The sequence below is a fragment of the Hyla sarda genome, chromosome 9 (assembly GCF_029499605.1).
Source record: "Hyla sarda isolate aHylSar1 chromosome 9, aHylSar1.hap1, whole genome shotgun sequence".
Taxonomy (NCBI): domain Eukaryota; kingdom Metazoa; phylum Chordata; class Amphibia; order Anura; family Hylidae; genus Hyla; species Hyla sarda.
In genome coordinates this window covers 172,026,720-172,041,751 of record NC_079197.1, presented here as the reverse complement: position 1 = coordinate 172,041,751, position 15,032 = coordinate 172,026,720, and the positions used below count along the sequence as shown (strand labels likewise).

General features: G+C 47.7%; 2 protein-coding genes across 17 annotated transcripts in view; one reads left to right on the top strand and one right to left on the bottom strand.

Annotated features, from left to right (window-relative positions):
- SYNGAP1 (synaptic Ras GTPase activating protein 1) overlaps positions 1 to 10,049 on the bottom strand; it is a 343,920-nt gene extending 333,871 nt beyond the window's left edge. For 11 of the 12 annotated variants that reach the window (XR_008847792.1, XM_056539466.1, XM_056539472.1 and 8 more), the window contains exon 1: positions 9,900 to 10,049. Coding sequence is in view for 11 of the 12 variants with exons in the window: in XM_056539466.1 (XP_056395441.1) it covers positions 9,900 to 9,930 (31 nt within the window). In the remaining variant the exon portion in view is untranslated. Of the gene's footprint in view, positions 1 to 6,003; positions 6,294 to 9,899 lie in introns of those variants that run through there. The other variant, XM_056539469.1, reaches the window with a different exon arrangement.
- The window catches only part of CUTA (cutA divalent cation tolerance homolog), a 33,298-nt gene continuing 24,248 nt past the window's right edge, over positions 5,983 to 15,032 (top strand). The window contains exons 1-2 of one of the 5 annotated variants that reach the window (XM_056539487.1): positions 10,171 to 10,218; positions 11,455 to 11,518. Coding sequence is in view for 2 of the 5 variants with exons in the window: in XM_056539484.1 (XP_056395459.1) it covers positions 9,746 to 9,866 (121 nt within the window). In the remaining 3 variants the exon portion in view is untranslated. Of the gene's footprint in view, positions 6,091 to 9,507; positions 9,867 to 10,081; positions 10,219 to 11,167; positions 11,202 to 11,454; positions 11,519 to 15,032 lie in introns of those variants that run through there. The other 4 variants (XM_056539488.1, XM_056539484.1, XM_056539486.1 and 1 more) reach the window with 4 other exon arrangements.

The following is a 15,032-nucleotide window of genomic DNA, read 5'->3' as shown; positions in this document are numbered from 1 at the left end:
TTTCTGGCACCAGTTGATTTAAAAGAAAAAAGGTTTTCACCGGAGTACCCCTTTAAAGGGGTACTCCGCTGGAGGGGGCTATCACGCCCCCTCCCGTAGGCTTGCATTGAGGGGCGGAGCGTGACGTCACACGAGGGCGGAGGCGTGACGTCACACGCCGCCGGCTCTGCGGTCGACCGTAATCAGACCCGGAGCGAACATGCTCCGGGGACTGATTACAAACGGGGTGCCGCGTGCATGATCGTGGGCGTCCCCAGCGGCGGGATTCCCGCGATCAGGCATCTTATCCCCTATCCTTTTGGATAGGGGATAAGATGTGTAAGCACCAGAGTACCCCTTTAAAACAAATTTTTGCTATTGCACTCCTTATGGTAAAAAAAAAAATAAAAAAAAATCTTTCTAATCTACTCAAAAAAATAAGTTTTCTATGTTTTATTTGTGTTTAACCCCTTAAGGACCAAGCATTTTTCTGTTTTTTGTACTTTCGTTTTTCCCTCCTTACATTTTAAAAATCAAAACCCTTTCAATTTTGCACCTAAAAAACATATTTTGCGTCACCAATTCTACTTTGTAATGAGTTCAGTCATTTTACCCAAAAATCTACGGGGAAAAAAATTATTGTGCGACAAAATTGAAGAAAAAATGCCATTTTGTAAATTTTAGGGGCTTCCGTTTCTACGTAGTGCATATTTCGGTAAAAATGACACCTTATCTTTATTCTGTAGGTCCATACGGTTAAAATGATCCCCTACTTAAATAGGTTTGATTTTGTCGCACTTCTGGAAAAAATCAGGGACTGTATGAGGGATCATATTTTGCGCCGAGATCTGAAGTTTTTATTGGTACCATATTTGTTTTGATCAGACTTTTTGATCGCATATTATTCATTTTTTTATGGTATAAAAAGTTACCAAAAATACGCAATTTTGGACTTTGGAATTTTTTTGCGCGTACGCCATTAATGGTGCGGTTTAATTAACAACATATTTTTATAGTTCGGACATTTATGCACGCGGCAATACCACATGTTTATTTTTATTAATGTTTATATATTTTTTATATGGAATTTAGGAAAAGGGGGATGATTTAAACTTTTAATAAGGAATGGGTTAATGTGTGTGTTTTTTTTTTTTGTTTGTTTTTTTACACTTTTAGTCCCCTTAGAGGACTTTTAGGAGGAATCATTTAATTCCTCATACAGATCAATGTGGTTCCATAAAACCACATTGATCTGTGTGCCCTGCACTCCATTGATAAAGCCTGGTCCTGCCAGAGACGGGATAAAGGCACCTTGACAGCAACGATCTAAAGGGTTAATAGCTTCCCGCGGTTATCGCCGCATGTCGGCTATTATCGCCGGCCCCCAGCTACAGGAATCAGCTGGGGGCCGGCCGGTATGATGCAGGCTGGAGTCGGGAGCCCGCACCCTACCCAGTTAACGGCGCATGGACAAGTATAGACGTCCATGGTCGCTAGCTGCCACTAGGTGTCTCCCTACTTGTCCAGAGCACATTTCCCCCCATCTCTTGCACAGACGTTGGACTCCTACTGGCCTGGCAGAAGTCCAAAATCAGGAAATGCAGTCTGGAGTGCTGAGGGGAGGTGTGTGCAGCCTTAGCCAATCATAGCTCATCTCACACTGAACTGCTCTGGGCTGTGTGTAGCAGAGTGAGGGAGGAAGTTCTCCCCTGTATGGCTTCAGATGATGTCATGCCTGCTGGGGAACGCCCCTTCCCAGTCTGTGAATCTGACTGAGACTGAGCAGAAAATACAGAGCAATATCAAGGTAAAAAACTAACAAATAATAAAAATAAAGGCCGGGGGAAATTCATGCTGATTTTGAGGCGGAATCCAAAAATCCACCGCAGACCCTACTGACTTCAATGGGGCTTGCAGCGTATTTTCTGCAGCGGAAATTCTGCTGTGGACAACCGCAATGAGCCCGCCCCCTTTGAAATACGCAGCGGGAAACCCACAAATAAATCCGCCTGTGTGAACGTACCCAAAAGGGTACGTTCACACAGCAGAATTTCCGTGCTGATCAGGCGGAAAAATTCAGCTCGGAAATTCTGCTACATGAAGTTAACGTTGTGGCGAATTCCGCTGTACCGTACACATTGCAGTAATTTTGCATTCGGGATAAAAAAAATAAAATAAAAAAATAAAATAAAAATTGACGTCAATTCTTATTGCGGAATTCGGCAGCAGAGTCCAATTTAAATCAATGGGACTCTGAATTGAATGTGTGTGTGTTAAAGGGGTACTCCGGTGAAAAACTTATTTTTTTTTTTTTAAATCAACTGGTGCCAGAAAGTTAAACAGATTTGTAAATTACTTGTATTAAAAAATCTTAATCCTTCCTGTACTTATTAGCTGCTGAATACTACAGTGGAAATTATTTTCCGTTTGAAACGCAGAGCTCTCTGCTGACATCATGAGCACAGTGCTCTCTGCTGACATCTCTGTCCATTTTATGAACTGTCCAGAGTAAAAGGATATCCCCATAGCAAACATATGCTGTTCTGGACAGTTCCTAAAATGGACAGAGATGACAGCAGAGAGCACTGTGGCCATGATGTCAGCAGAGAGCTCTGTGTTTCAAAAAGAAAAGAATTTCCGCTGTAGTATTCAGCAGCTAATAAGTACAGGAAGGATTAAGATTTTTCATAGAAGTAATTTACAAATCTGTTGAACTTTCTGGAGCCAGTTGATCTAAAAAAAAAAATTAAAAAATAAAAAAAATTAAAAAGTTTTTTCCTGGAATACCCCTTTAAGCGGAAGAAATTCTGCATAAATGCAACACAAATTCTGCGTGCGATCCAAAAAATTGCAAAAACAAAAGTGGAAGCATAGAAATTCATCCGTGTGAACATGGCCTAAGGCAGTGTTTTCCAACCAGGGCACCTCCAGCTGTTGCAAAACTACAACTCCCAGCATGCCCGGACAGCCAACGGCTGTCCGGGCATGCTGGAAGTTGTAGTTTTGCAACAGCTGGAGGCACACCGGTTGTGAAACACTGCTATGGAGCACTTTCAGCGGTTACTTTCTAGGTACGAATTTGCTGCTGTAAGAATTCATCCGGCCCTAGAGCATGCTGGAACTTGTAGTCCTCTTGACTAAATCACAGACAATAACATCCGTTTTGGGCCTGTTGGTTCTATACCGATCCTGGGGCTTAGTCATATGTCTCCACGCCTGGTCATCCTAGGTAGTGTTGAGCACGAATGTTCGTAATGCGTAATTTTATCGGCACTTTGCGAATATTTATAATTTAGTGCTATATATATATATATATATATATATATATATATATATATTCGTAATGACGAATATTTTTTTTTTTCACGAACATTATATTTTTATTTGTTTTTCCCATGAAAATGTTTATGCTAATTTTCGCATGGAAAAAAAATTGAACGAACAGAGCGAATATGCGAATTTCGCCAACATAGGACGAATAACCGTCAATAGATTCACGAAATATCGCCAATTCGAATATGGCCCCTGCCGCTCATCACTAATCCTAGGTGGTAGCACCACATCTCACTCCACCAACATGATATACAAACTGGGCCACCAGGGGACAATGGAGGAGGGTGGCGAGGACCTGCCTGTCTATTTTTGCGGTCTCTCAATCGGAACTTTTATAGACATGAAGAGGCGATGAGCCATTTTGGCTACCTGGCTTCGGAGAACTGTTCAGCCCTGATGATGATGTTGCGGTTGTTGATGATCATGATGGACCTAGAACAGTGTTTCCCCAACCAAGGTGCCTCCAGCTGTTGCACAACTACAACTCCCAGCATGCCCGGACAGCCGTCGGCTGTCCGGGCATGCTGGGAGTTGTAGTTTTGCAACAGCCGGAGGCCCCCTGGTTGGGAAAAGCAATCCAAAAGGGTAGAAGAAAAGGACTCCAGCTCCACAAAAAATGTATAAAAAATTATAAACCTAAAATCCCCCCAAAAAAAGACAAGACAAAAAAACTTATAGTGCTCTGGTGAGTTAAAGGGGTACTCCGGTGAAAACTTTATTTATTTATTTATTTTTTTTAAATCAACTGGTGCCAGAAAGTTAAACAGATTTGTAAATTACTTCTATTAAAAAAATCTTAATCCTTCCAGTACATATTAGCTGCTGAATACTACAGAGGAAATTATTTTCTTTTTGGAACACAGAGCTCTCTGCTGACATCACGAGCACAGTGCTCTCTGCTGACATCTCTGTCCATTTTGAGAACTGTCCAGAGTAGGAGAAAATCCCCATAGCAAACATATGCTGCTCTGGACAGTTCCTAAAATGGACAGAGATGTCAGCAGAGAGCACTGTGGTCATGATGTCAGCAGAGAGCTCTGTGTTCCAAAAAGAAAATAATTATCTCTGTAGTATTCAGCAGCTAACAAGTACTAAGTAATATGTTTAACTTTCTGGCACCAGTTGATTTAAAAAAAAATAAATAAATAAGAAGAGTTTTCCACCGGAGTACCCCTTTTAAAACCCACGTTCACCGACGCGTTTTGAACAATAAAGTTCTTAGTCACGGTTGGGAAACCCTGACCTAGAATATTCTACATGTACTTGCGAAATATGTCAGTGAAAGATCAGAAAACGGTTATAATTCTCCTCCATTATCTATGACATTCATCTCCAACCAGTGGCAAAACTACAACTCCCAGCATTCTCCTCAATAACCAGCGATTCCCAGTCAGTGGATCTGAAGCTGTATCAAAACTACAACTCCCAGCATTCTCCTCCATTACGTACCACATTGTTTCCCAACCCACGGCTCTCCTGGTGTTTCAAAAGTACAGTATGCCCTCATAGCTGCAGGTTATGCAAAGGCGTCTTTAAAGGGGTACTCCAGAGGGGGGGGGGGGTGATTTTTCTAAATTAACTGGTGCCAGTTCTACAGATTTGTAAATTACTTCCATTTAGGAATCTTAATCCTTCCAGTACTTATCAGCTGCTGTATTCTCCACAGGAAGTTGTGTCGTTTTTTTTCTAGTATGACCACAGTGCTCTCTGCTGACACTTCTGTCCATGTCAGGAACTGTCCAGAGCAGGAGAGGTTTGCTATGGGGATTTTCTCCTGCTCGGGACAGTTCCTAAAATGGACAGAGGTGGCAGCAGAGAGCACTGTGGTCAGACAGAAAGGAAATTCAGAAAGAAAACAACTTCCTCTGGAGCATACAGCAGCTGATAGGTACTGGAAGGATTAGGATTTTATATAGAAGTAATTTACAAATCTGTATAATTTCATGTAATCAAATGATTTGAAAACATTTTTTCCCCACAAATATCCAATGAATCCAGTGTTTCCCAACCAGTGTGCCACTACATGTCGCAAAACTGAAAGTGCCAGGATGTTTGGAGTTGTAGTTATGCAACAGCTGGAGACACGGTGGTTGGGAAACACTGCTTTAATACGCGGCTCTCCAGCTGTAGCAAAACTACAACTCCCAGCATGCACTGACAGCTACAGGCTTTGCAACAAACAGTGGCTTCTTTCTCACGAAACTCCAGCTGTTGCATAATTACAACTCCCAGCATGCTCTGACAACTGTGGTTACGCATACGGATAGAGGTCTCCTACTTGTGGCCCTCCAGCTGTTTCAAAACTACAACTCTTATCCTGCTGCAGGCTATGCAACAATGACCTCTAACCTGTGGTTCTTCAGCTGCTGCAAAACTACAATGCCAAGCGTGCCCGGACAAGATCGCATGTATCATGGTATGCTGGGAGTTGTAGTTTTCCAACAGCAGTAGGGCCACAGGTTGAAGACCACCGTTTGCTGCACAACCCAGCGCAAAAACCATCAAGGAGCAAAACAAGTAACGTAGAGTGTGGCGAGCGCCAAGCGGGCAACGCGGGAGAGAAAGTTTCAGAAAGACAACAACACACAGCAGTAGACTGGCACAGAACCGGAGAGGGGGAGGCAAGTTGACAGTTTTAAGGGGTCTGAATATTTTGGGGGGGAGGTTAAGGACACGGAAGGCAATGTTTACCTCTGAAGGGAGCATAGAACATCATTCCACAGCTAAGACGTAAATCTGGACATGGAAAGTCCCCCGGAGAAGACACACCGGGAGGAGGTAAGAAGTCTGCTCACATTGAGGAGAGGAGGGTTCACCGCAGGAGAAGGGAGAGACAGGAGGAAGGAAGATGGATGGAAGGAAGATGCCGAGGAGGAGAGATCCAGCATGGAGGGGAGAGCAGGGGCGGCACAGACGGGAGGGCAAATCTAAGAAAAGAGAAGAAGACGGGGGAAGAGAAGAAAGGGGGGAAGAGGGGAGGAGGAGAAGACGAGATATTGTCTAAAAAAAAAAAAGAAAAAAAAAAAGAAAAGGAAAAAAAAAAAAAAAAACACAACCCGGCCCGTCAGGTTTTGCAGCTGGAAATTTAAAAGAGAGGGAGGGGGGAAGAAGAGGAGGAGGAGGAGGGAACCGGGAGAGATGGAGAGAGAGCGGAGGAGGGGGGGAGGATGCTGGAGAGAGATGCTGCATCAGATAGAGGAGGAGGAGAGACCATGGAGGGGCCGCAGACACCTCATCTGCATCCATTAGATGTGCATCACTGAGCCCAAGAGCTGACCATCTACAGCAGGGGCCACACTGCATTCAGTATGGAGGGGGCTGTACACAGACCCCAGTATGGGGGACACTGCACCAGTATGGAGGGGGCTGTACACAGACCCCAGTATGGGGGACACTGCACCAGTATGGAGGGGGCTGTACACAGACCCCAGTATGGGGGACACTGCACCCAGACCCCAGTATGGGGGACACTGCACCCAGACCCCAGTATGGGGGACACTGCACCCAGACCCCAGTATGGGGGACACTGCACCCAGACCCCAGTATAGGGGACACTGCACCCAGACCCCAGTATAGGGGACCCTGCACCAGTATAGGGGCCACTGCACCCAAAACACAGTATAAGGGGCCCCTGCACCAGTATAAGGGACACTGCACCCAGACCCCAGTATAAGGGGCCCCTGCACCCAGTATAAGTGGCCCCTGCACCAGTATAGGGGACACTGCACCCAGACCCCAGTATAAGGGGCCCCTGCACCCAGTATAAGTGGCCCCTGCACCAGTATAGGGGACACTGCACCCAGACCCCAGTATAAGGGGCCCCTGCACCCAGAACACAGTATAAGGGGCCCCTGCACCAGTATAGGGGCCACTGCACCCAGACCCCAGTATAAGGGGCCCCTGCACCCAGAACACAGTATAAGGGGCCCCTGCACCAGTATAGGTGCCACTGCACCCAGACCCCAGTATAAGGGCCACTGCACCCAGACCACAGTATAAGGGGCCCCTGCACCAGTATAGGGGCCACTGCACCCAGATCACAGCATCAGGGGCCCCTGCACCAGTATAGGGGCCACTGCACCCAGAACACAGAATAAGGGGTCCCTGCACCAGTATAGGGGCCACTGCACCCAGACCACAGAATAAGGGGTCCCTGCACCAGTATAGGGGCCACTGCACCCAGACCACAGCATAAGGGGCCCCTGCACCAGTATAGGGGCCACTGCACCCAGAACACAGCATAAGGGGCTCCTGCACCAGTATAGGGGCCACTGCACCCAGACCACAGCATAAGGGGCTCCTGCACCCAGACCACAGCATAAGGGGCCCCTGCACCAGTATAGGGGCCACTGCACCCAGAACACAGAATAAGGGGTCCCTGCACCAGTATAGGGGCCACTGCACCCAGAACACAGAATAAGGGGTCCCTGCACCCAGAACACAGAATAAGGGGCCACTGCACCCAGAACACAGAATAAGGGCCCCTGCACCAGTATAGGGGCCACTGCACCCAGAACACAGAATAAGGGGTCCCTGCACCCAGAACACAGAATAAGGGGCCCCTGCACCAGCATAGGGGCCACTGCACCCAGAACACAGTATAAGGGCCACTGCACCCAGACCACAGTATAAGGGGCCCCTGTACTAGTATAGGGGCCACTGCACCCAGAACACAGAATAAGGGGTCACTGTATCTAGTATGGGGGCCCCTGCACCAGTATAAGGGGTCCCTGTATCTAGTATGGGGGCCCCTGCACCAGTATAAGGGGTCCCTGTATCTAGTATGGGGGGCCACTGCACCAGTATAAGAGGGTCCCTGTATCTAGTATGGGGGGCCTCTGCACCAGTATAAGGGGGTCCCTGTATCTAGTATGGGGGGCCACTGCACCAGTATAAGGGGGGTCCCTGTATCTAGTATGGGGGGCCCCTGCACCAGTATAAGGGGGTCCCTGTATGTAGTATGGGGGGCCTCTGCACCAGTATAAGGGGGTCATTGTATCTAGTATGGGGGCCCCTGCACCAGTATAAGGGGTCCCTGTATCTAGTATGGGGGCCCCTGCACCAGTATAAGGGGTCCCTGTATCTAGTATGGGGGCCCCTGCACCAGTATAAGGGGGTCCCTGTATCTAGTATGGGGGCCCCTGCACCAGAATAAGGGGGTCCCTGTATCTAGTATGGGGGGCCCCTGCACCAGTATAAGGGGGTCCCTGTATCTAGTAAGGGGGGCCTCTGCACCAGTATAAGGGGGTCCCTGTATCTAGTATGGGGGCCCCTGCACCGGTATAAGGGGGTCCCTGTATCTAGTATGGGGGCCACTGCACCAGTATAAGGGGGTCCCTGTATCTAGTATGGGGGCCCTGCACCGGTATAAGGGGTCCCTGTATCTAGTATGGGGGCCCCTGCACCAGTATAAGGGGGTCCCTGTATCTAGTATGGGGGCCCCTGCACCAGTATAAGGGGTCCCTGTATCTAGTATGGGGGCCCCTGCACCGGTATAAGGGGGTCCCTGTATCTAGTATGGGGGCCACTGCACCAGTATAAGGGGGTCCCTGTATCTAGTATGGGGGGCCTCTGCACCAGTATAAGGGGGTCCCTGTATCTAGTATGGGGGCCCCTGCACCAGTATAAGGGGGTCCCTGTATCTAGTATGGGGGGCCTCTGCACCAGTATAAGGGGGTCCCTGTATCTAGTATGGGGGGCCTCTGCACCAGTATAAGGGGGTCCCTGTATCTAGTATGGGGGGCCTCTGCACCAGTATAAGGGGGTCATTGTATCTAGTATGGGGGCCCTGCACCGGTATAAGGGGTCCCTGTATCTAGTATGGGGGCCCCTGCACCAGTATAAGGGGGTCCCTGTATCTAGTATGGGGGCCCCTGCACCAGTATAAGGGGGTCCCTGTATCTAGTATGGGGGGCCTCTGCACCAGTATAAGGGGGTCCCTGTATCTAGTATGGGGGGCCTCTGCACCAGTATAAGGGGGTCCCTGTATCTAGTATGGGGGGCCTCTGCACCAGTATAAGGGGGTCATTGTATCTAGTATGGGGGCCCTGCACCGGTATAAGGGGTCCCTGTATCTAGTATGGGGGCCCCTGCACCAGTATAAGGGGGTCCCTGTATCTAGTATGGGGGCCCCTGCACCAGTATAAGGGGTCCCTGTATCTAGTATGGGGGCCCCTGCATACATTAGCTGAGCATCTACAGGGTCGAATAAGGGGCCACAGCACATAGAATTGGGGCCCCATGCATCCAGACCACTACATAGGGGCCCCACAGTCCAATCCAGATACAGTAGAACAGTCACCATGACATCACTGCACACCGTATACACTGTATATACCCGTGTGCACATACATGACAGCTGTGCAGAGAGAACAGACATGCGCACATACACATATATATACGGTATAGATATCTATATACACACAGATCCCGCATGCACCCCCCGCCACCCAGGACATGTTATGGAGATGATGGCCGCCATGGTTCCGCAGCATTCCGGGCTCTGCCCCCTCCACACATGAGCGGACACGGACGGCACGTACACACGGATGAGGGTGCGGGGTGTATAGCATGTAAATAATACACACATGAAGCGTCACCCCGGGATACAACTCCCATGGTGCACCGTTGCCTCGGGCTGCAGCCTCTTGTCTCTGCGTCAGTGACCTCAATAAAGTTGCGCGGAGAAAGACACTGAGTACTGGTTCCTATAGAAACGTCGCGGGCGCCATACTGCGAGGGGCGGAAGTGGCTCGCCGGAAGTGGGCGAGTAGAAGGCGGTGGACGGGTAGTTGGAAGCGGGGGGCGGCCATGTTTGTGGTGGCAAAAAAAAAATGTTAAATGTGGATTTGTTATTAATAAGAACATCCGGGTGAGAGGTCAGGGGTTGTCTGCGGCGGCTGCACGGTAAATGGGAGCATGGGTAGGGATGGGGGGAGTTGATTTTTCTAGTACTGTCAGAACTGATGACTATGCAGGGAGCTGTAGTTCTCCAAATTGGGATATGCTGGGACTTGTAGTTCTGCAGATGGTGGTTCAGGTTCATTAGCAAGTTGGGTGTTGTAAAGTGTAAAATTATGCCATTATGTGATTCGTTTGCAAATCTTGCAAAAACTACAACTCCCATCATGCCCAGAGAGCCTAAGGCTGTCAGATACTGATAACTTTTGATATGTTGTAAAGCCTGAATAACAAATAAGTTTTGCAATTGCTTTCATTAGAAAATGTTCAGTATTTCATACTGAAAAATCCAGTCAAACAACTGGACACATACACATGTCTGATTGGACACATACTAGTCCTGCTGTGTCCATGAGTCATCTCCTATGTCATGGACACACTTCCTTGATTGACAGCTGTGAGTGCAGGGCTCAGAGCTGGAGGAAAAATCCTCCCACTGTCATCTTGTGTCCCGCTACTGTCAGTGAGGACAAGCTGGGAGTTGTAGTTTTGCTAATGCTAGGGGAGATGTGAGCAGACAGCATACTGAGGGAGGGGGCGGAGACCTGCACAGTGAGGCCACGCCCCCTCCCTTTGAGAGAAATGCAGAATAGTGAGCTAAATTAAAAGTGTAATAAAAAAACAAAGGTGCTAGACACATAAAAATTAGATGTACAGTGACCCCCCCGACATACGATCATTTCAACATACGATCACTCTCAGAGGCCATCGCATGGTGAAGGCAGCATCAACATACGATGCTATTGTATGTCGGGGCCATCGCATAAACGGCTATCTGGCAGCGCAGACTGCTTCAGCTGCCACTGGATAGCCGTTTACAGTGCCCCGTGTGGTCCGCTGACGATCACTTACCTGTCCTCGGGGCTCTGGCGTGTCTTCTTCAGTCATCAACTGCCGAGCCGAGAAGTTCATGACGAATCGAATTTACTGTAAGTTCGCTCATCTCTGCTGGCTGGGCCCTGCAAATCCCGGAGTATGCCTCGGTTCTCTAACCTTAGACCGAGTTTGTATGTTACTTATTCACTTGGACACTTTATATATTGTTAAGAATTTTATCAGTAATTATTAATAGCGATGTTTTAAGCACATCCTGAGCAATTAGCTCTTCACATTTTTTGTATATAAATTACTTCTATTTAAAAATTTTAATCTAGTACTTAGCAGCTGCTGTATGCTCCACAGGAAGTTCTTTTCTTTTTGAATTTTCTTTCTGGTCTGACCACAGTGCTCTCTGCTGACACCTCAGGTAAGATAAGGTGTAATTTTTATGGAAAAGTGCACTGCGTAGAAACGGAAGCCCTAAAAAATTGCAAAATGGCCTTTTTTTTTTCTTTTCATTTCATCCCACAAATAATAAATTTTGTTTTGTTTCACCGCAGATTATGTTATAAAATAATTGATGTCATTACAAAGTACAATTGGTGACGCAAAAATAAGCCCTCATATGGGTCTGTAGGTGCAAAATTGAATGTCAAATTGAAATGATTTTTAGAAGGTGAGGAGGAAAAAACGAAAGTGCAAAAACAAATTTTTTTTGAATCCTAAGGGTACGTTCCCACACGGCGTATTTGCTGCTGCGTATTTTATTTTCTCTGTTGAAGTCAATGGGTAGGAAAATACGCAGCACCAAATACGCAGCAAATACGCAGCAAAATACGCCGTGTGGGAACGTACCCTTAACCCCTTAAGGACAATGGACGTACTCCTACGCCCCCGTTTCCGAGTCCTTAAGGACCGAGGACGTAGGAGTACGTCCTGTCCATTCCCGGCCCCCCGCCGCTAGCCGGAGGGGAGTCGGTGCCCGATGCCTGCTGAAATCGTTCAGCAGGCATCGCGGCATATCGCCCAGGTGGGTCATTATGCCCCCCCATGTCGGCGATGGCCGCAGATCGCTGGACAATTCAGTCCAGCGATCTGCGGCGATTCCGGGTCAATCGGGTCTCCAGTGACCCGGTATTACTGGCTGATCGGGGCCGTCAGAGACGGCCCCGAATAGCCAGAGCCTGCAGGGCCGGCCGACCAATCAGGGCGCCTGCTGCGGGTGTCACTCCCGCACCCGCTCCGCCCCTCTTCCGGAGGACGTGAACGGGTGCGGGACGTGCACCCCGGGTGCTGGGGACCCCGATCCCCAGCGTTAATGTTGGGATCGGGGCCCCAGGAGCGACGGCGGCGGCGGGACTGACCTGCAGCGTCGATCAGCAGCAGCAGGAGGTGAGTGACAGCCTCCTGCTGTTGCTTAGCAACAGCTCCCAGCATGCAAAAAGGGCATGCTGGGAGCTGTAGTTATGCAACAGGAGGAGGCAGACCACCATAACTCCCAGCATTCCCTTATGGGCATGCTGGGACTTATGGTTTTGCAACAGCTGGAGGCACATTCTTTCTATGGAAAAGTGTACCTTCAGCTGTTGTGTAACTACAACTCCCAGCTTGCACAAACAGCTAAAGTGCATGCTGGGAGTTGTAGTGGTGCATCTGCTGGTTTCATAACTACAACTCCCAGCATGCCCGTTGGCTGTCGGTGACTGCTGAGAGTTGTAGTTTTGCAACAGCTGAAGGCACACTGAGTTAAGTAGCAAACCAGTGTGTCTCCAGCTGTTGCATAACTACAATCCCCAGCATCCCCAGCCAATGTAGTATGCCTCCCGCTGTTGCATAATTACAACACCCAGCATGCCCTTCCGCTGTCCGTACATGCTGGGGGTTGTAGCTTTTGCAACAGCTGAAGGCACACTGGTTGCAAAACACTGAGTTTGTGGCCAAACTCGGTGTTTCACAACCAGTGTGCCTCCAGCTGTTGCAAAACTACAACTCCCAGCATGCACTGATAGACCGTACATGCTGGGAGTTGTAGTTTTGCAACAGCTGGATGTCCCCCCCCAATGTGAATGTACAGGGTACACTCACATGGGCGGAGGATTACAGTAAGTATCCGGCTGCGAGTATGAGCTGCGGCAAATTTTCTGCTGCAGCTCAAACTGCCAGCGAGAAACTACTGTGAACCCCCGCCCGTGCGACTGTACCCTAAAAACACTACACTACCACAAAATAAAATAAAAAGTAAAAAAACACTACATATACACATTCCCCTACACAGCCCCCCTCCCCAATAAAAATGAAAAATGTCTGGTACGCCACCGTTTCCAAAACGGAGCCTCCAGCTGTTGCAAAACTACAACTCCCGGCATGCACTTATAGACCCTAAATGCTGGTAGTTGTAGTTTTGCAGCAGCTGGATGTTCCCCCCCCCCCCCCCAATGTGAACGTACAGGGTACACTCACATGGGCGGAGGATTACAGTAAGTATCCGGCTGCAAGTTTGAGCTGCGGCAAATTTTCTGCCGCAGCTCAAACTGCCAGCGAGAAACTACTGTGAATCCCCCGCCCTTGTGACTGTACCCTAAAAACACTACACTACACTAACACACAATAAAATAAAAAGTAAAAAACACTACATATACACATACCCCTACACAGCCCCCCTCCCCTCCCCTCCCCAATAAAAATGAAAAACGTCTGGTACGGCAGTGTTTCCAAAACGGAGCCTCCAGCTTTTGCAAAACAACTACTCCCAGTATTACCAGACAGCCACTGACTGTCCAGGCATGCTGGGACTTTTACAACAGCTGGAGGCACCCTGTTTGGGAATCACTGGCGTAGAATACCCCTATGTCCACCCCTATGCAAGTCCCTAATTTAGGCCTCAAATGCGCATGGCGCTCTCACTTAGGAGCCCTGTCGTATTTCAAGGCAACAGTTTAGGGTCACATATGGGGTATCGCCGTACTCGGGAGAAATTGTGTTACAAATTATGGGGGGTATTTTCTGCTATTATCCTTTTTAAAAATGTAAAATTTTTGGGAAACCAAGCATTTTAGGTAAAAAAAAATGTTTTTTTTTACATATGCAAAAGTCGTGAAACACCTGTAGGGTATTAAGGTTTACATTACCCCTTGTTACGTTCCCCGAGGGGTCTAGTTTCCAAAATGGTATGCCATGTGTTTTTTTTTTTTCTGTTCTCGCACCATAGGGGCTTCCTAAATGTGGCATGCCCCCAGAGCAAAATTTGCTTTCAAAAAGCCAAATGTGACTCCTTCTCTTCTGAGACCTGTAGTGCGCCAGCAGAGCACTTTTCACCCCCATATGGGGTGTTTTCTGAATGGGGAGAAATTGGGCTTCAAATTTTGGGGGGTATTTTCTGCTATTATCCTTTTTAAAAATGTAAAATTTTTGGGAAACCAAGCATTTTAGGTAAAACATTTTTTTTTTTTTTTTTTACATATGCAAAAGTCGTGAATCACCTGTGGGGTATTAAGGTTCTTTTTACCACTTGTTACGTTCCCCGAGGGGTCTAGTTTCCAAAATGGTATGCCATGTGTTTTTTTTTTTTTCTGTTCTGGCACCATAGGGGCTTCCTAAATGTGGCATGCCCCCAGAGCAAAATTTGCTTTCAAAAAGCCAAATGTGACTCCTTCTCTTCTGAGACCTGTAGTGCGCCAGCAGAGCACTTTTCACCCCCATATGGGGTGTTTTCTGAATGGGGAGAAATTGGGCTTCAAATTTTGGGGGGTGTTTTCTGCTATTATCCTTTTTAAAAATGTAAAATTTTTGGGAAACCAAGCATTTTAGGTAAAACTTTTTTTTTTTTTTTTTTTTTTTTTACATATGCAAAAGTCGTGAATCACCTGTGGGGTATTAAGGTTCTTTTTACCACTTGTTACGTTCCCCGAGGGGTCTAGTTTCCAAAATGGTATGCCATGTGT